Source organism: Fusarium phalaenopsidis, assembly GCF_050370095.1.
Source record: "Fusarium phalaenopsidis strain FUZ10S chromosome Unknown contig_32286, whole genome shotgun sequence".
Taxonomy (NCBI): domain Eukaryota; kingdom Fungi; phylum Ascomycota; class Sordariomycetes; order Hypocreales; family Nectriaceae; genus Fusarium; species Fusarium phalaenopsidis.
Window position 1 is genome coordinate 977,582 of NW_028145413.1, and position 18,925 is coordinate 996,506.

An 18,925-nucleotide genomic window follows, 5' to 3' on the forward strand; every position below is an offset into this window, starting at 1 on the left:
CTGTAATTGGTGAGTCAAGCGCCAATTCTAACAAAGATGCAGGATGAACTCACAAAGTCTTTGACAAGCTGATTACGCTCCTTGTTAATGAGCGAATGCGCAAAATGCTGGCTGCTGTTCATTGCGGCGTTATATGATCCCAAGCAGCAGAAGGCAATTGCCAAGGCCTCCAAAACCTCGCCCTCTGAACAGCGATAAACTGTCGGGTGCACAAATGGGGGATATGTACCAGCCTTGAGCATCATTTGCGGGAACCCATAGACGTATTTGACCCAGTCCTCATCGTTGCCAAGCATGCCCGTGGTGAGCGTGGATGGAGGCCCAAGAGTGAACGATGGATTGAGGGACAAGTTGGCCAGAGCCAGTGCTGAATTTGCTTGATCGGTTGTATTCTTGTTGCTGAGATGCTGCGTCTGCTCCAGTGGGGTGTGCATGTCGGGCATCTCATCCCATGTCAGTGGAGGATGCCACACGAAGCTCTCAAACCGAGGGTCTGTCGTTGCTGGAACCTGGCTGGTTGAGTTCTGTGCTGTTGGAATTCCAAAGGAAGCGAGCAAATTAATCTCAAGACCGCCGTGGCCGATAGGTGCCTGATCATCAATGTATGTGCTGGCCTGAAGTATTGAAGGCGCATCAACGAGACTGTTTGCCACCATTCCGTCTGTTGATTCTGGATATTGTGTCTGGATGTCGTTGATGACTGAGGGCGTCGACAAGTCTCCCCATCCCAGTAATTCGCCAACACCGCTTGACTCTCCTTGAAGTGAATCGCTTTGTCCTTGGGTAACCGCATCTGTGGCATACTGACAGCTGATATTCCTGGCTAGGCATCGAGAGCAGGAAGGGTAGACAAGATCACACGAGAGTTTGGACTTGACGCAAGCTCCACACGATTTTCTCTTTGACTTGCGAGGCTTCAAGAGTGAACGCTCACATCTTCTCCTGTGTCTGTCTCTCAAGTCCTCTTTGTCAAGTCAGTCGGATGCTCTCGATGGGAGTGTTTGACAAACTTCGCTTGTAGGTCTTGCTGCAGATGCTGCATCTATGCTGGGTTTCAAGATGTGCTGTAGTCTCCATCTCGTCTAGCAAGTTGACGAAGCTACCATATCGGCGTCTAAGGTTGCATGTACTTGTAAGGTTAAAGCTGCTATCAGATGCTGGGAGCCCCGGTTCCTTCATATGCGCTAAAGCTCTGTCGCAATCGGGGCCATGGCTGTTGCAATTGTGGCGCTGAGATGGCTCCATCACGGCTCAGCTGAAGTTAAATAGTCGCGAGAATAGTTATCTTTGAGTGGATGGATAATGCACTATCAAATCTAATTCCAGAAGTTCCCTATCTATCGTATATACTCCCTTGTGACACTTCATATTTCCCAAAGAGTTGGCCGGCAACCTCTGGTAGAACAAACAAATCCTATGTATGATATCCTTGCCTCCCATTCTAAACTCCAATACTCAAAGTACACGGTTGCGCAACTTTCCCACCTGGGGATTGATATAAGATACGGTCCTCAGATTCCCGTCACTTTCTATGGAACAGCCGATATACGTCTGTACGCCAAGGCTGTTCTCAAGGGCCGCCGAATCGCTGCTTGAGGTCAGTTTCACAGAGCAAAAGTGATGACGATTTTGCACTTACAAGGTGCTCTGCAGGCATTCTGAATATCTCGTCGCACTCTCCAAAAATGCTTGGCTGCCGTTATCCCCAACCTCTTCGCTCATGAATCCTGTCAAGGCGTTGAGGATTTGCTGATCGTTTTCTGCGTAATGCCGCACTGGTATATAGACCCTGACCTTTGGTGTCTGGCCGTCCATGCCGAACTCGAAGTGGTACAGAATTCCAGCCGTTCTGTGATTCTTGTAAGGAAGTGCGATATTCTCGGGTACACCCTGTGTTCCCAGCAAAGCATCCCAAAGCCGACGCAGCTTCCGAGTTCCCATCTCGAAGTTCGGTTCTTGTAGCCGACCCCCCAAAGAAATTGTCTCCTTAACAGCCTCAAAGTTTGTCCTTCTATCACGGAAGTAAACTTTGAGCTGCGAATTTTCTTCCTGAACCAAGTCTAGCGCAAACATCTCAATCTCAAGACGTAGCTCTGGACGCTGGCTCACATAGTCGGCAAAGAGCTTGAAAGAAGCCATTTTTCCTTGATTGTATCCAGGGGCGGATTCAACTGCACCTCGAATCACGGCCAGCGTGGGTTGATGTGTTGCTCGTGCCATGGCGCCCGGGAAAAAGTAGGCTTTGTTCATGATTGTGTTCTCTTCGAGGGTAAATCCCCAGAACATGGTGGATTGATGACCAGGGCCGCCCCCTATCCAAAGTTGCTCGAAACATGAACAGAAATGATCAAAAAGAGTAGTGTTGGTCTCTGGGAAAGCTTCCAACAGACCCTTCTTGAAGTTTTCCGCGGCCCTGGCGTTTTGTAGATTCACAGCCGTGCCGGCGTCCAGTCCGATCGGCTCGATAGAGTAGTTAATAGTCGGTTTCTCAGCGTCTGTGTGAATGTCCCAGCTCAATTGCACAGGTGTGAAATCGTCCGTCATGAAGCTTCTCCATCGTGTCAGCCCTATGCGGAATGCAGAACCTAGATATGGCGTGACAAGGTTTGCGAAGTGGTGAAGGATGTTGATCTGGCTCATTTGGGTGTATCTGGCGTTGTTGAGTAACGATGCCAGCACGTATCCGGCATTTTGATACCAGTATCGTTGGTGAGGGTTGAAGAGGCTCTCGTGTCTCGCCTTGACCAAATGCCACGGCTTGGTCTGCCGCGATATGCTTTCTGAGGTCGCCATGGTGCCTTATCAGACCGAGTAAGTTGCTGGATGTCTAATAAGTTGGCAGTTTTCGAGGTTGTCACGCCGTCCGTTTATACAATTTCATCTCGGCTCTGAAGCTTGGGTCTTATAGCATAGTGTTGACCGTGGCTTCTACTCAGATCCGTCGTCAAAGTAACGTATCATGTCGCCTCAATGTGCAAAGGATTCGAGCTGAAGTGTATAAATCAGACATGAGGTTAATTATATCCATTCTTGTCATGTGGCGTGCCATCCATTCATCGTTGTTGCCTTGGCTCTCTATAAGCAAGCTAAGCCAACGTGGGCCTGACCGGGCTCGCCGTTAGACTTTGGAATATCGTAGATGCCGGGGCTGGTCTCATCTGCCTTGTGGCTAGAGGATCTTTGATTCCATTCAACTTTGGCCTCTGAGTCAGCCCGAAAGGCGGAGTGTCAGCCCGGGCAGCCTAGTAGGCAGATTTTCAGTCTGTTCCTGCAGTGCTCGCAAAATAGCCGCCGAGACGCGTATACCGCACCAATTGAATTGTAGATAGTCTTAGATACTGGTTTGCGTGTTTGCTATCCTTGTACAACTTCCTGCTCAGCGGGTTTGTGCTGCTTTGCAATGATGTTTTCCTTTTGTTCTCTGTCAACACCCAACCACAACAAATCTGGCCTGCTATAGTGTCCAACAATATCCAAAAAGCCTCGGGTTGCTACGACCTTTGTGAGGTCAAGGTCGGCATACACAATCCCTTCTGCGTCTGGGCTCCCATCACCAAGCGGCGCAGTCAGACGTCGACCATCAGGCCCAATAACACAGCTATGGCCTCCGCCAGGTTGACGACAAGAGAGACCATCCTGAGTCTTCAACGTCTCAATACCCTTCTGAGTGCAAACAGAAGTGCTGTGAAGCACATAGGTGGTGCTCTCAATGGCGTACGTCTGCGACAGGTTCTGGCACCCATCTGCAGTCATACTCCACAGGCCTGGATGGTCGACGCCGGCTGACGGATCGATCGGGGGCCACATGGAAATGTGGATTGCCTCGCCCTGCGAGATGCTGTGATATTTCAAGAGTGGCTGTGTGTGCTCCCAGCAGGCGAAGCATCCGACCTTGATCTTACCGTGCTCAGCCCCAAAATCGACCTCGACCACATTATTCAGGTCGGCTCCTGAGCCGTCACCGAAAAGCGTGCGTTCCATGTGCGTAGGTTTGATCTTTCTTCGGTGCATTGCTACCTCGCCCTGGGGAGATATGATGGCTTGAGAGATGTAGATGCTGTGGGAGGGGCTCTGCTCGGAGAAGCCGAGGGCGACAGCAATTGAGTTTTCCTTGGCAGTAGCCTTAACCAACTCCATTGCCTCAGACTCTATTGGCAGAGAGTTGTAAATGTACCGAGTTTGAAGCTCGAAATCGACCGGTCGGGCCCTTGAGAAAACACAAGTGTTAGAAGAAGCAATTACAGACATAGTGACAAATAATTGCAGGGGAAGTTGACAAACTCAGCCACTTACCAAATCCACGCAGGATACCCCGGAAGCCAGCACTCGGAGAAGGCGACAAGCTTAGCCCCATTTTGCGCAGCTTCAGCGATGAGTCCGCAAGCCTTCTTGACCGAGGCCGCCAAGTCAAGATACACAGGCTCTGCCTGAGTAACGGCAACTCGAATCGGGGAGGTCATGGTTGGAAAGAATTATAATCACTATGCTCAAAAAAGAAACGGTAGACGCCTGGGTCTGTCAATTCCCGTGCTGCGGTGAGACTACCAGTTGGACGGACCATCGTCTAAATAGAGCACCTTTCGCACCGCATTCCACAACGAGAAGCTGCGTATCTACCAAAATCATACGATAGGAGCAACGTTTCAGAGCATCGAACGCTTCAGGATGGCCCACATCGCGCCTACCAACGGTCGAAACCCCGGCCTCGGGAGACCAGGGGAGAGATCCGTCAGCCATTGTATGGGCTCGAGAAGAGCAGAAGAACTGAGGGACAAAGTCCCAAATCTGACCCGGGCTTATGTCAGAGTTGCTCGGCATGGGCTGACCGCTCTAGGTATACACGCATAGCCGCCGCATCAAGCCTAATAGAAGTGTCAGACAGCGCTTATGTAGGGCATATTTCTCGGAAAAGAGCGCGTATACCTTGTTGAGACTCTAAATAAGAACGTCGCTGCGCCTAGCCTGTATGGCTCCTCTGCACCCTGACCTCTATCGACACCGGCCACAGTTACCACCTAACAGATCCGGTCATGAAAATCTACCGATTCAACTTCCGGTATGTTTCAGAGCGTTTCAATTCCAAGTCTTCATCTACACCGTCGGTATGTCCGAGGATCGTTGCAGACCTATCACTCACATGTGACGAGGACACTGCATTCGTCCACCAGTCAGGTTACATCAAGCAGGCCACGATGCGAATGTCTGTTGGTTCTAGAGAGTATAATATTTCCCTCATGCATAATAGTAAACCTTATTTCTATACGAAGGATGTTAACCTTGCTGCATCCATGTCCGACTGAAACACTTGCGGTCTGCTTCAACCAACACGCCAAGTTTCCAGGGATCTTGCGGTGAAATACAGAGCCAAAACCTGAGCATGTGAAGGCTCTTACGGAGGGCCTTTTTGCTGACGTATTCGTAAATATGTGCGAAAGTTAAAGGTTTGGGAAGATGTCATTTTATAGTTCTACGAGTTATACGTGCGCAGTAAGGTTTCGTTTCATCTCCACTCATAACAGCCCAATGCCAAAGCAGGTTCTCTCAGTAGCTTTTAGCTATGATTTGATGAAAAAAGTCCTGGACTAGAATATACTTTTATGAAGTTGTATACCTATGCAGAGTATAACGTGAGCAGTTGGGACATAATCCATCCAATGTGTCGCCGCTCCCCTGGGAATGCGAAACTTAATAGTAGAATCCGCCGAAAGGCAAACTGTTGCCGCACAACCCCTCTATGCCTTTCATTTCATTCTTCTACTATCAAGCACGACTACTATGAGCCTGGCGATTTGTTAGCCATTTGTGCTGGGGATTCCATTGTGGATGGCACCCATTCGAAGGAATCGCCTTGCACCTCGTGGCCGGCCTGGTCCGAGACACAACAGAATAGGACGATATTACGTATTTCATCCAATGGCAGAATTCCTGTCGTTACACAAAGCAGGCCTCATGATTACGTGAGCTAAGACAACTCCAGGCCTCTTCAAGTTGTCCGTCAGTGCTCAGTTGCATCGGCCCCCGCTCCCCCTCTTCCTTTCACATCTCACTCAATACATATATCGCTCATGGAGACAAGACACTCTGTACCAGGGGTCGTTGGTACCATTCGCTTGGCTTCCTCGTTACGTAGAGTTCTTTCTACATATTGTGGCAGCACGATCGAGGCCTGACCTGATCAGGAGACAACTATTTCTGCGTTGTGTTTGTGGTTTGTTTGATTCTTCATTACTCTCATTACATCATTGTCCAAGAGCCATCCTTGCTAACTACTGCTTCAGCTTAGCCTCAAGCATCACTGTCCGTCCATAAGCAGAGGGGTAGATCTTGACAAGCTCCAAGCCTGCAGCCTCGAATATCTGTTCGAAATCGGCCTTCTTCTTCTCCTGTCCCGTCATGCACAGAAGGGCAAAGTCGAGCCAGTACAGATCCATGTTCTCGTGGTCCTCGACCATGTCTGGGACCAGCATATCGCAGATGATGAGACGCGAGTCGGGGCCCATAGCCGAGGCTGTGTTCTTGACAAACTCGGTGCAGACTGGGGTATAAAAATCATGGAGGAAGCGGCGCATGAAATAGATGTGGGCGTCTGCACCAAACGGTTAGCGGGGAGTCTTCACTAGAGACATGGTTATCTCTTCGAAGTGAGGACAAGGTACGCACTCTTAACAGGCTGCGGTGTGAAAGCGTCGTAGGTCATGAGCTCAAAGCCAGGATATTCCTCAGGCTTCAGGTTATCAATGACACCAGGCAGATCCTGCAGGATAAACTTGGCATCAAACGCACCATCAATCTGCTTCTTGATAGCGAAACACGACTGGCCACGACCAGCACCGATGTCGACGAGGTATGGGCGCTCCGGATCCTTCTCAACCTCCTCCTTAAGGGACGCAAAGGGGAACATTCCGGTGACGGGCATCAGTTGATCAACCATAAACATATTGGCGTTCCAGACCTCGCGGCGCTCCGGGTCAGGGTCAATCTCGAGCAGCTCGTAATAAGACTTGCCGAGATGCTCCTTTCCGACCGAATACACGGCAGGGGACTTGGTCAGGTCAAAGACATCATCGGGCTTATGCGACTTGAGGTACTCGGGGAGGTGAATCCAGGCACGGGTGAACTCCAGAGTGATCATGAAGAATGAACCAAGAGCCTTGGGATTGAGGGCACGAGAGAGGTCATTATGGGCATACGTGTCTGGGGCCGTCTCCTTGAATAGCCCGTGGTTGACGGCAACACGGTAGGTGCGGTGGATAACCGTGGGGGCGACGTTGGTGATCCGGGCGAGCTCCTCAGCAGTGATGGAGCTACCATCCTCGGGCATAGCATGGTAAGCACGAATACCCAGGATGGTGTGAAAAGCACCTCCCAAACTGAGGTCCTCAAACAATCGAGTCACCAGGTCGATTGGCTCCTGGAAGGCATTGCGGACGCGCTCAGTCTGCTTGATGATGGCCTGGTGGTTGATCGGGTTGTCCTCGTACGACTCCAGATCGGCAACAAGCTTCCGGGCCTCCTCAAGGGCCTTGCTCACTTTGGGATTAGCCATTGCAGATGAGCGACTTTAACGTGCCGCTGCGGTTCTGGAGCTTCGAGCACGGGGACGCTGATGAGGATAGGGGGTGGAGAAAGGGTATGTAGGATAAGGTATGTACAACAACAGCAAAGAGTATGTACGAGCAACAAATGGACGACCCTAAAAGGTAGATACGCCAGAGAGCGGTGGGTGGTGGAGGGATTCCCACTATCTCAGAACATGGCGGCATGCTGTAATTGAGAATATTTAACAAGCGGGTGCAAGAGGCGGGGTTCCACGTGAAAGGTTCGAAGCGATACATCAGGGAATGGGTCGATAGCGGCAGAAGCGGACAGTATCCTGCCAGGTACATCGTAGCGAGACCAATCAGAGGAGATGGAGAGTTTCCATAGCGTCTGGAAATCTGGCCATGCCAAGCAACGAACATTGAGCGTCTGGGAACTTAAGCGTCACGAGAAGATCCTGACCCGACTGCCCGGTTCCAAGAATTTGGGATTCGACACCTGGTCATCTTCAAGTGTATCAATGTAGAGAAACCAAAAATTCCGAAAAGCCACCACTGTAGGGCTGCTCTCATGCACTCCGAGATCCAGACTCTCAGCGGCCCGTCGCGAGCTTACCGGGCCCGGTTTAGCGGGACAGCCGGACCGGAGCGCAGGCCCGAGCCCGAGCACGAGCAGGAGGGGTCGGTTAGAGGGCAGTGGTTCCCAGTGGAGGGAGTGGCTGGCACCTTCCAAAGCTGGAGGCGAAATGCAAGTATCAGGAATCACTCTACCACGAATGTATCGGCTTACCAGCATATCCTCCGCTGGCACCCTTGATCTTCGCTTGGCTCCGACTGTCCCGCCTTTCTCCGTCGACAAACGCCGCCATTTTCACTCTCGCAACCAACAATAGAGAGCAAGCGCGCATCCGCTTCTGTCTGGAGCTCTTTTCTCGTATATATCTTGGCGTCTTTTGCTCCTGATCGACAGTTTCAGACGCGGCACCCGTCACATCGGCAGCGCGTCACGCACCCCTGCCCCCTGGGCCCGGCCCACAATCACAATGTCTTCACCAGTTCCTCGTGAGGATGATGACTCGTTCATCCAACCTGATAGTGTACGTTCCTCCCTTGACTATAACAGCAAACGTGCAACACGGATATCTATCCATTTTCGTATTCAGTTGATCAATATGGTCCTAACCATGAGCATCTTATAGAACCAACCGAGTATCGATGATGATGAGGTCAGTGAACCCTGGTAAACCTTATACCCCATGTCTTCCTCAAAACATTGGTGTATTGTGGGTGCTTAGAGCTTCCATATTGATGCATCTGTTGGCGAACACCATGCCTACCACGTGGAGTCCCCATACACTACCTGGTCATGGTGCAAAACCCCCACCTACAATGGAACGACCCGCTAACCAACACTCGCCTCTGTCTAGGTTCACGACGACCAGAGCGATAGGTCGTCTTTGACATCCTTGACATCATCTGTATTGAACGGCACTGTTGAAGGAGGTAGGACCTACGCCGTCTATGGCAAAGAAGGTCAGCGCCCAAACACCAAATTCTACTGGACATTTCCAGTCAAGCGGTGAGGAAAATCATGCTGACTGCGTTTTACGCCTTTAGAGTATGGACTGCCTATGGACGAGGCCGAGCTTGACCGCATCGACATGTGTCACACCAAGTACTGCGCCCTGATTGGAAAGAAACGCCACTTAGCGCCCATCACTGATCCCCAAAAGATCCTAGATCTTGGCTGCGGAACAGGTCCGTCCTATCCTGGCTGGGAATCAAGCTGGAACGCCAAATTGACGGGAATAGGAATCTGGTCTATTGAAATGGCTGAGGAATACCCTGCCGCCGAGGTGAGATATCATTTTTCACTATTATTTATGTCCATACATGCTTATCAGACTAGGTCATTGGTACTGATGTCGCCCCAACGCAACCCGAGTGGTATGGATACACCAACATGGATGATCATCAATAGGCATAGTAGCTGACTGACTCCGCAGGGTACCCCCAAACTGCCGCTTTGAGCTCGACGACATCGAGAGAGAATGGACGTGGAAGGAAGACAGCTTTGACTTTGTTTTTGCGCGAGACCTACTACTCGCCATTCGAGACTGGCCGGCGCTCATTGACCAAACATATACGTGCGTTGAACTCTATAAATCCTACCGGTTTTCATGTTACTAACGCGCACCATCAGCCACTTGAAGCCCGGAGGCTGGGTAGAGTTCCAGGCCATCGTCGGTCTACTCGGCAGCGACGATGACTCGATCCCCGAGGACAGCTACCTACGCAAATTCTCGGGAATGATGGAGACGGCTTCCTCCAAATTCGGCGCCAGTCTTACCGATCCCATGAAGTGGAAGGGTTGGCTCGAGGAGAGAGGATATCAGAACGTGACCGAAAAGGTTTTCAAGTTGCCGTTCAACCCGTGGCCCAAAGACCCACGAATGAAGATTCTTGGCGCCTGGGAGATGGAGAACCTCCTTAGCGGGCTGGAGGCCATGGTGACGAGGATGTTCCAAAAAGGCCTTGGCTGGTCCGACGCCGAAGTGACTGTGTTCCTCGCATTTTTGAGGAAGGAGATCAAGAACCCGAGAATGCACGGATATTGGCCCTAGTAAGTGAACTCAACAAGCTTTCTTGTGTGGTTTGCTTTGAGGTTACTGACATCTATTCCAGCTACGTGGTCTACGCACAAAGACCAAAGGACGATTGATTGCAGTTATAGGAAATTTGATATTTTCTACCCGCCTATTCACCCGTACATTATGGACTCCGTCTCCTTACGACTTTTATTGGATATTTCTCTAATAACCTCACCGTCGCACACTCCAAAATCACAGGGGTCCTAGATATGCCCCTAACTGCCCTGTAACTAGCGTACAATCAACAAATTGCAAACATGCCAGCCTTTGAATGAAGCAATTAGTTCAGTCAACCCCCCTTTGTTCTTGATGTCATCAGTGACCATCCTGATCAATGATCCAAGTGACAACACACCAAGCGTTTCATCTCTACCGCCGAAGGCATTAACTGGCGGGATGCTCCCCAGACGTCCATGTTGGGTGCAACAACAAAGATGCGGGTCCGCTGTGTTGGATATATAGTGAAGGAAGATTGCATGCCAGTATATGATTGATTAATCCCGCCTTGGCAGGACGGGGAGCCGTTTTGTAAGGGTAATCACTGGGAGCGAAAATTCTTACCCCTTTGTACGATGCACTCTACGCGGGTGTGCTTTGATAGCATGTACACAATAACCGGTATGATACAACGTGGTACTACGCCATGAGATAAAGTTGACAAGAAGACTGATTGTATTTTGCTCGGTCGTGCAGCGCTTGCACGGGATATCATGCTAAGAGGACCACAAACACCGTTCCCACCGAATCGTATACACATTTCCAAGATCCAACGACTTCAGAAACTCCCACAAAAGATATACTTCCGCTCACAGAGCCATGACGGCGCCTGCAGCACCAACAGCAGCAGCAGCGACAACACCAACTATGCCAGTAGCCCGGGGAGCAGCAGCGTTACCGCTACCACCGACAGTTACATACTCCAAAGAGGCAGTCCTTGTGGTGCTGGCATCGGTAAAGACCATGCTGCCCTTGCCGCCGGAGCACTCGGGGACAAGGCCTCCCGCCTGGGGGTTGATGGTGCTGCACTCCTTGACAATCTCCTCTGCATCGTCGTTGATGCTGACGAGGTAGTCTCCAACCTTTGTAAGGTAGGTCTCCAAGGGCTTGGACAGCGAGGCGGCGATGGTGAGCTTGCAGGGGTCAGCGGTGGGGACGTCGCTCAGGAACCAGTCCAGAAGATCGCCCGTGGGTGTCGGCATGTCTTTGAGGAGGTCGAGGACGGAGCTGGCGCACTCGTCGTCGTCCTTGGCGCGGACAAACAGGTCTTGGGCGCTGCGCTTGTGAGGCGTGAAGCCCATGGCTGGAGCTCGGACGTTGAGGGTCTGGAAGACGTGGACGACCTCGACGTGCTTGACCTCGGCGAGGGCCGTAGAAGCCATAACGGCTAGGAAGGAGAGGAACTTGGGCTGCATGGTTGTGTTTTGTTTGGAGGTTGAGTTGGTGGAGAGAAGAAGGGCGGATGGCAGAAAACATCGAAATCGAGGCTTTGAGGCCTTCTTATACAAACGCAGGATCAGATCGTCATGTTGGACCAACAAGCAAGACAGGGTCTAAGCCAACGGTTTATCCGCAGTCATTAGCAGGGGGTGAAGATTGCAGCGACATTGTCCAATGGTAGAGGCGCTTAGCGCTTGGCAGGATTCATCTACTGGGGCCGTTGTCAGTGCAGCATGTAAGGGCCCTGTCCTTGAAGGAGGGCGAAGTCTGTTGGTGTATGGCTGAAACAATTTCTGTAGTTTCAGCGCATCCGCATGAGTGATCCTCCGATGGATTTGGGTTGGAGATTTGCTGGCAAAGAGGCCTAATAATAGCCATCACCAAGGCACCTCAGTTTGACAGAACAGCAGGCAAGCTCAGTCTCTATTCCATCATCTGAGATCGGGCACTTCCTAAACTAGCAGGTGGCCCATTCTCACTGATACCTCTGATCTCAACCACGTCCAAAGATCCTTGAACAAACAGGCAGAACCTCGTTTGTCCGCCCTTCCTTTCTATGCATGAGTCATACGTTTAAATCTTGTTCCTTCATTCAAAAGCACGGCTTCATCCAACAACCAACATTTCTCGCATCCCAACCAACAGCAATCAATCCCTGCTTTCTTCTAGCTGCCTCTCAATTTGTGAAGCGGGTCCCACGGCCTGTTTCATCTGATCCAGAGAGACCACCTTCTGGCCAACCGACAAATTCCTCTGGGGACATCTCCACCAAAAAAGAAGAGTCGAGACTCAAAAAAAGAATTTTGCTGCTCTTGATGAGCTCATATGCGTAATCTGGGAATCGAACCCAGGGCTCCCCGACGTTGCTCGAATGGCAACGGAGAATTTTACCACTAAACCAATTACGCGTTGTGGTGTTGATGTCTCGAAGCCGGGATATCGCAGGCCAAGATCATGGCAATGGTGTTGAGGTGGAGAGCCAAAATCGTTCTTTGACTACCATCATCATGAAAAAAGAAAAACCGTTTTGTCTAAATATTTCAATGAACTTTAAGTAAGCATTAGTCTAAGGCCTATCTAAGACGTGAGCTTAATTTGATCCACGCAACTCGTGTGCAACACCACATCTGCCTGGACCGCAACCCAGCTTGTTTGTCCACACAGAACAATGAAAACGGATAGAAGACTTCATTCTTTCATGGCAGTCAAGATTCATATTCGAATATGTACCTTTGCATAGTCTTTCAGGCAGGCCCAGATCAAATACAGCTGTCTTCCCTCTTCGACGCTACGCTTCTTCAACATCTCAGCCAGCCGCCTCTGCCTACTTCGCCTCCCTCCCTCCCTTAGCGCTACTATCCTCCCTGTCAGAGATGGACCAGTCCCCCCCAGCGTGGTCAGATCTCATCAGCCCGGTGATCTCCTTCTCCCAAGAGTCCCGGACCCTGTCCATCCACAGCTGCCATTCAAGCCAAAGCAACAACTCTATCCTGACCCGTTGGCCGTCTCCCGTGCTCCCTAATGACGAGTCTCTCGAGAAGGCTAGCAGCGCAGACGAACACGAGACGTTCTCAGAATACGCTGACGATCGATATCCTCTACTTTGGTACGGTGTTCTCCTGCTCGACCCATACACGGCTCACCTGAGAGTCCCTGATGCTGTTTCTCGTCTCCTTGCCGACTTGGAGAATAGACATGCGGGAAGCCATCCACCATCGAGACGAAGCATTAGAGATAGCAATGAACTACACATGCTTTGGGAGCATTCGACGCGTGAAGGTATCCGCCTTTACTTTCAAGGGTCAGGCATTTCCCTGTTCCCAGGAGAACAGCCCCTACTACACAACGTTAGCTGTGAGCTCATTTATCACCACTTGATGCGTCTTACGAATAGCCGATTCTCAATCCAAGCCCCAGCACCGGACGTCATGTACGGATATCGAGAGACTGCGCTTAGTCGTCCAAATGGTATACCGAGCTGGGTCATCGACGATGGAAAGGCCACAGAGACGAACCTGTTCTACCCGTTCTTGACAGTCCAGATGCAAGGTCATGGCTTTGGATCTGACGGATGCATGCGAAAGGCAACCAACGAGTGCATGATTGCCTCGTCTATTTGCGTCAGAATGCTCGACAGACTCAATCAGCGTCTTGCCGTCCGCCAACGAGGCGACACATCCGCAATGATAAACAGCGCCGCCTTCAGCATCGCCATGAACGGCGCAGTTGCACGCATCTACGTCACTTTTGCGTTTGATGAGACGAGAGACCACGTCCACAAGGTGGACAGCTTTGCCCTCGAGAATCCATCGCACTACAGGAAATTCCATCGGTACATCCAAAGCATCATCGACTGGGGCAAAAATGAGCGACTTCGGGAGATCCGAGATGCCATCGAGGTCATTGAGAGTAGTGGCCCTCGATGGTATCCAAGATACGAGTTAAAGCAGATCGGAGACGGATTAGATTTATACTTGAGGAAGGAATGTCGTTGATATTCCTCACGTCTTGAGGCACTGGGCATAGGGCTATAGTGGAACTAGGACTACCATTTGGCACAGAATTAGATGGGAAGAAATAGGAGGTCATGTACTTTGAAGTTTCAACAGATACCATCAGGGCTTTCAGGATATACCTTGTTATTTCCCAACTATCAAGGCGCCAATGATGATTACTACATTTCTTCTCAGACCACAAACTATTGAGACAACTGCTTGTCGACGAAAGGCCGTGTCGCTTGGTAACATCGCGTCTCGACAGAACCTGATCGTCTTTTCTCAGCGTCAGCTCCTTGCTCAGCACAGCCAACCATATCGACATAATTGCTGCCATAGAAACAAGCATAGGGGAGTTACTACGCTGATCCATAGTTTGCAGCATACATGAGAGTGAATATGGATGCTTCATTCACCTTCTATTATCTTTACTTTGACCAGCACTAGCTCCCTAGGTGAATGATGCCTAGGCAAGTATACAAACACTCGAATTTCCGACAACTCACCCCAACACATCAACCTTCACACCTACACTACCACCCCAGCACATCACCACATCCAACTCATACTCATCCCCCAAAACACGAAACCAGTCCATGTCCTCCAGGCCCCAAGGCGGTGACCCTTATGGCCGCCAGCGCTATCACGGCCCCATCAAGGGAGACGAATCCGTCGATGAGTCTGAGGAGTGCCTTCGCCTAGTTTGCTATGAAGGAGGCGCCAGCAACGAGGAGAGAACTTCCTCGGTCTTTGGAGACAACCGCCATTCCCGCAGTCGAGACCGACCTTCGAACCACCCCGGCGGCATGACGCCCCAGGGACACAGCGGCTTGGGGCGCTACCATGACCGCGATCTCCTCCACCAGCACAACATTCAGTACCTCTCCCTCTATGGCACTAGTCATGTGCGCCAGAGCGTCAAGAACATCTCCGAGGCAGTCATTCGCCAGCATCGGGAAGTCCCTGGCGTCACCTCGGAGGGAATCGGGAATGATCCCGAGCTTCATCGCCTAGAGGAGGTTGGAACGCTCTCTATGGTCGAGGGTTACTTTATTCCGCTCTTATCCCCGCCAGCCGACAGCTGCGTTCACTGTGCCAAGAAGCAAACCCTCTACTCTGGAGTAGTGCCTCACCTGGAGAGCCTGGAGGCTCCTAGACCTCCAGCCCCGACCATGCTTTATGGCTATAGCCTGGGAATGTTTGGGGCTGCCGAGAGAGAGCAGTCGGCTGGTTCGGTTCTTGTAGAGGCAGAAGCCACCAGATCGTGCCTCCTCTATCCGTTCTTGACCATCGATATGCAAGGTGACGGGCCAATCTCTACAGGATCTTTATGGGCTGCAAGCAACACATGCCTCGTCAGCTCTGCCGCCTGCGTTGCCCTAGTCAACAAGCTCGAGCACCGTGTGCGCCAAGTCCCGGCCCTCTTCACTCGGGTCGCTCCCGAGCTCAACAATGTCGCCTTCGGCATCGCCATGAGCGGCACCGAGGCTCGACTCTTTGTCACCTACCAAATGGATGAAGGCAAGTACGGCATGTACAAGGCCAAGAGCTTCCTGCTCCAAGATCCAGACGACCACATCAGATTTCGCAAATGTGTCCTGAACATTATCGACTGGGGCCAGAAGCGGCTCGTCAAGATCAGAGAGGCTCTGACGTACTTACGACTACACGGGGCGAATCAAGGTATGATGCCCGACTTCATGTACCGCGACGATGATTACCGCCATGGGGAGATCTAAGAGGAACGCATTCAACTTTCTGTGTTCTTTCTTTCCTTTTTTTCCTGTACTTGATGAACCAGTCTACTTTAGCCTCGTCTCTTACCAATAAGGGATATCAAAGCCTGCTTGTTGGAGAGGCTAGACGAGATGAGAGCAGAGCTTGGGCTGAACCGGATGTGTGACTTGCAGGACTTGACAAAGATTAGTAACTAGCTCAGTCCGCAACAAGGAGTTTATTCACTACTTAACTGCCGTGATTTTTCTTTCTTGCCTACTATTTCACGTGCTCAAACGTCAAAACCGCCATCGTGAAGCATCACCAGCTCAAAACTCGAAGGCTGGTTGATGCCTGCGAATCGGCCCACTAACAGGTAGGCAACCAACGCTTACTACGCCACAACCATTTCTATTTAATCACATTTGAGCGAGCAAAACTACAGCTTCGCAAGAGCATGCGACCATGGAGCCTGTTAAGCCTGGCCTCCTCGGCCTCTCTGCTGAGCTCCTCTTCCACATCATCGACTTCGTTCATCCATCATCGCATCTCTCTCTCGCCCTCACCTGCTCCAAGCTCCACCACCACTCCCAACCAATTCTTGACCGCCATCGCGCTGCCCACAACATCGTGTCCGACCTCCAGCCTGAGAGTGTGCTCGAGCTTCTGAGGGGCGCAGAATCATGCAATGTCGAGCTCTGGCATGTTAGGGAGCTGGAGCTCTGGGGTAATCGGAGTAGCTCGGAGGAATGGCGAGCTTGGGATGTGAGCGTGACAGGTCTGGTACGACTCGCCGACGCAGAGCCTATCGAGTCAAGTCTAGGAAGAGAAGAAATTATGGGCTTCTTCTCAATGGCGAAGCAATGGTGGGATATACCCGAAGACGAATTTGACGCTGCGAGGAACGAGCTGGAGAGTGGAGGGGACGGCTTCCTCAAATTGCTCCTGATCGCCTCATGTCCAAGACTGCACAGCATCAGGTTCGTCAAAGAAAAAGAACAGTACATGCATACGAGCCTCCGGTGGATGGCAAAGGCCGTGTCCTGGAGCATGGATAGCGGGAGGTGGCCGCCGGGCTTCCGGTCCCTACGCAACGTTGCCATCGGCGTCTCGACGGTGGTGCCGAGAGTGCCAGAAGAGGAAGAAGATCACAGCCCCGGCGGACTACAATTGGAGTTTCTCGACTTTGCAGCTGTTCTCAACCTTCCTGCCATTTACAGCGTGTACATCAGAGACCTATATCCAGATTGGGAGGACGAGGGCGACGATAACCCGGATGCCGTGAGGGAAAATTACCGCCTCGAGCCCCGTTCGTCAACCATCCAGCGCATCTACATCGACCGCGCGCAAGGGTTACAGATATTCTACAATCCTTTCCTGAGCGTCGGTAAGGATCTGCAGACTATGACTCTCCGGGGCCTCGATGATTGGACCCAATGCGATGACACGGATGTGATCCCCGAGGCGCTGAGCAGGAACTACCCCGACACGTTCCGGAAGATGACCTTTTACAAGCCGACGGGCCTTCATGGATACAGGTGCGGCGTCTATATGCCAGACCAGATAGGAGACCCCTTCCCCGGCATGAGACAGTTGTCCGTGGGCATATCCGACATCCACCTGCTAGCCATGGCAGAAATTGACTCAAAGCCAACCATTGAAGCGTACGCCGACTATTGGTGTAACGGGTTCCTGCCAAAGAATCTTGAGGTCATCATGATCTGGGGAGAGCCGGACGGTGAAGACTGGCTCCAACTGGACGACGATGTCATGATGGACTTTACCGACGCAGCTATCGCGGCCGTGATCAAAGCTGGCACCTACAAGAACCTCAAGGTCATCTACCTCGACGACATCGAAAGGCAGACAGAAACCCAACGCCCAAGGGTATGCTTCCAAAAGTCAATCGCTGCGGGACGCGAGATGGGCGTGCACGTCTATACCCTGACAAATAGGGAAGACGGTGGCTACTGGAGAGAGTTTCCCGCTGCTGCAGACAAGTTCGATCTGAAGACGGGGCCATTCGGTGAGAGGCCGGCTTCGTGGAGGATCAATCGAAGGGAAGGGGTGTGGGAGGACCCAGGTTGCGAGGGATGTGGAGAGTGCGAAGAGTGCTTGAGGGTATACCCAGAACACGTGTGGAAGAGCGCCGCAGCTTCAGTAGCTGAGGGCTCAGAGAAGCTGGATGTGTAGATTGTCCATATTTGAGCAAGTATATAGACAAGGCAAACGAGATGTCGCCAGTATACCTCAGACCTCTCCTTGTAGCCATGATCCATCGACATAGCTCTAGTACCCACTGTGACGAATATCGCGATGTATGTGCGCTCCTCAGAAGTGGCATCCCCTCTTGGGTTCAACCCGCAGTACGCCTTTATACACCAGGCGCCATCTTCCCAGCTAGCCCGGTGATACCATCTTTTCAAGACCGGTCATCTACTCCGCCTCAATCCTAACCTCGTGTAAGCATCGTTCTTGAACCAGTAAATAAACTCACCTCTTGAAACACAGACCAAGAGACTAGCCTCTTCGCGATCCCCTCAGGCCTTTGCCACTTGATGATCTTTTGTCAAACATCCCTCAAGGCCGCGCGGCACAACGCGTTGCGCTCGTAAATCCCATCACCAAACATCGAAAAAACCGCGCGTCCGTAGCCAATCGAAGTCTTTCATCCACCATTCTCGTATCCCATCGCCCTCCTCCACCACCTCCCCAACCCCCTCCCCTCCATCTCCTTCGCAAACTCCGCCACAGACTCGGTCTCGTCAAACCCCATCGCCCTCTTGCCCGTCTCCTCCACCGGAGCAGGCTTCGCGACGCATCGGAAATCTTTGTATCGCAGCGCCTGGACGCTCGCCACCCACTCGGTCAGCCCCGCCTCGTCGCGGCCCTCGGCGAACATGATGCCTGGCGATCCGCCGCTGCGTACTAGCAGCCAGTCCACATTGAGCTGTTGGGCTGCGCGCCGGACGCGCTGGAGCTTCTTTCGCGATGTGATGTGATGTGTGCGGATTAGACAATTAAAGAGTCTTGCGGTGCGTGGCATTGTTGAGTTGCAGAGATTGAAGCTGCGGGTTGGAGTTATGAT

At 51.6% G+C, this 18,925-nt stretch overlaps 10 protein-coding genes and 1 non-coding gene across 11 annotated transcripts; 4 read left to right on the top strand and 7 right to left on the bottom strand.

The window, feature by feature from the left end:
* Positions 1 to 14: 14 nt before the first annotated feature.
* Positions 15 to 656, bottom strand: LRP88_02616 (uncharacterized protein; the record flags this gene model as incomplete). The annotated part of the gene is made up of 1 exon (XM_083239260.1): positions 15 to 656. The coding sequence occupies one exon, from the start codon at positions 654 to 656 to the stop codon at positions 15 to 17; it is 642 nt and encodes a 213-aa protein (XP_083104390.1).
* Positions 657 to 1,635: 979 nt separating this feature from the next.
* LRP88_02617 (uncharacterized protein) lies at positions 1,636 to 2,793 on the bottom strand (the record flags this gene model as incomplete). Its single annotated transcript, XM_083239261.1, has 1 exon — positions 1,636 to 2,793. One exon carries the CDS (start codon positions 2,791 to 2,793, stop codon positions 1,636 to 1,638), a length of 1,158 nt encoding a protein of 385 aa, XP_083104391.1.
* A 561-nt stretch (positions 2,794 to 3,354) lies between these two features.
* On the bottom strand, positions 3,355 to 4,460 carry LRP88_02618 (carbon-nitrogen hydrolase family protein; the record flags this gene model as incomplete). Its single annotated transcript, XM_083239262.1, has 2 exons — positions 3,355 to 4,207; positions 4,294 to 4,460. 2 exons carry the CDS (start codon positions 4,458 to 4,460, stop codon positions 3,355 to 3,357), a joined length of 1,020 nt encoding a protein of 339 aa, XP_083104392.1.
* Positions 4,461 to 6,266: 1,806 nt separating this feature from the next.
* Positions 6,267 to 7,546, bottom strand: LRP88_02619 (S-adenosyl-L-methionine-dependent methyltransferase; the record flags this gene model as incomplete). Its single annotated transcript, XM_083239263.1, has 2 exons — positions 6,267 to 6,586; positions 6,661 to 7,546. 2 exons carry the CDS (start codon positions 7,544 to 7,546, stop codon positions 6,267 to 6,269), a joined length of 1,206 nt encoding a protein of 401 aa, XP_083104393.1.
* A 1,035-nt stretch (positions 7,547 to 8,581) lies between these two features.
* On the top strand, positions 8,582 to 10,260 carry LRP88_02620 (S-adenosyl-L-methionine-dependent methyltransferase; the record flags this gene model as incomplete). The annotated part of the gene is made up of 8 exons (XM_083239264.1): positions 8,582 to 8,635; positions 8,738 to 8,764; positions 8,966 to 9,071; positions 9,156 to 9,296; positions 9,351 to 9,447; positions 9,545 to 9,685; positions 9,742 to 10,161; positions 10,224 to 10,260. The coding sequence occupies 8 exons, from the start codon at positions 8,582 to 8,584 to the stop codon at positions 10,258 to 10,260; spliced, it is 1,023 nt and encodes a 340-aa protein (XP_083104394.1).
* A 735-nt stretch (positions 10,261 to 10,995) lies between these two features.
* On the bottom strand, positions 10,996 to 11,601 carry LRP88_02621 (uncharacterized protein; the record flags this gene model as incomplete). The annotated part of the gene is made up of 1 exon (XM_083239265.1): positions 10,996 to 11,601. One exon carries the CDS (start codon positions 11,599 to 11,601, stop codon positions 10,996 to 10,998), a length of 606 nt encoding a protein of 201 aa, XP_083104395.1.
* An 851-nt stretch (positions 11,602 to 12,452) lies between these two features.
* LRP88_02622 lies at positions 12,453 to 12,534 on the bottom strand. Its single transcript has one exon. It is a non-coding gene; the product is annotated as a tRNA-Gly (tRNA).
* Positions 12,535 to 12,999: 465 nt separating this feature from the next.
* Positions 13,000 to 14,121, top strand: LRP88_02623 (uncharacterized protein; the record flags this gene model as incomplete). The annotated part of the gene is made up of 1 exon (XM_083239266.1): positions 13,000 to 14,121. The coding sequence occupies one exon, from the start codon at positions 13,000 to 13,002 to the stop codon at positions 14,119 to 14,121; it is 1,122 nt and encodes a 373-aa protein (XP_083104396.1).
* A 596-nt stretch (positions 14,122 to 14,717) lies between these two features.
* LRP88_02624 (uncharacterized protein) lies at positions 14,718 to 15,860 on the top strand (the record flags this gene model as incomplete). The annotated part of the gene is made up of 1 exon (XM_083239267.1): positions 14,718 to 15,860. One exon carries the CDS (start codon positions 14,718 to 14,720, stop codon positions 15,858 to 15,860), a length of 1,143 nt encoding a protein of 380 aa, XP_083104397.1.
* Positions 15,861 to 16,302: 442 nt separating this feature from the next.
* Positions 16,303 to 18,030, top strand: LRP88_02625 (uncharacterized protein; the record flags this gene model as incomplete). Its single annotated transcript, XM_083239268.1, has 1 exon — positions 16,303 to 18,030. The coding sequence occupies one exon, from the start codon at positions 16,303 to 16,305 to the stop codon at positions 18,028 to 18,030; it is 1,728 nt and encodes a 575-aa protein (XP_083104398.1).
* A 475-nt stretch (positions 18,031 to 18,505) lies between these two features.
* LRP88_02626 (uncharacterized protein) lies at positions 18,506 to 18,883 on the bottom strand (the record flags this gene model as incomplete). Its single annotated transcript, XM_083239269.1, has 1 exon — positions 18,506 to 18,883. The coding sequence occupies one exon, from the start codon at positions 18,881 to 18,883 to the stop codon at positions 18,506 to 18,508; it is 378 nt and encodes a 125-aa protein (XP_083104399.1).
* Positions 18,884 to 18,925: the final 42 nt, after the last annotated feature.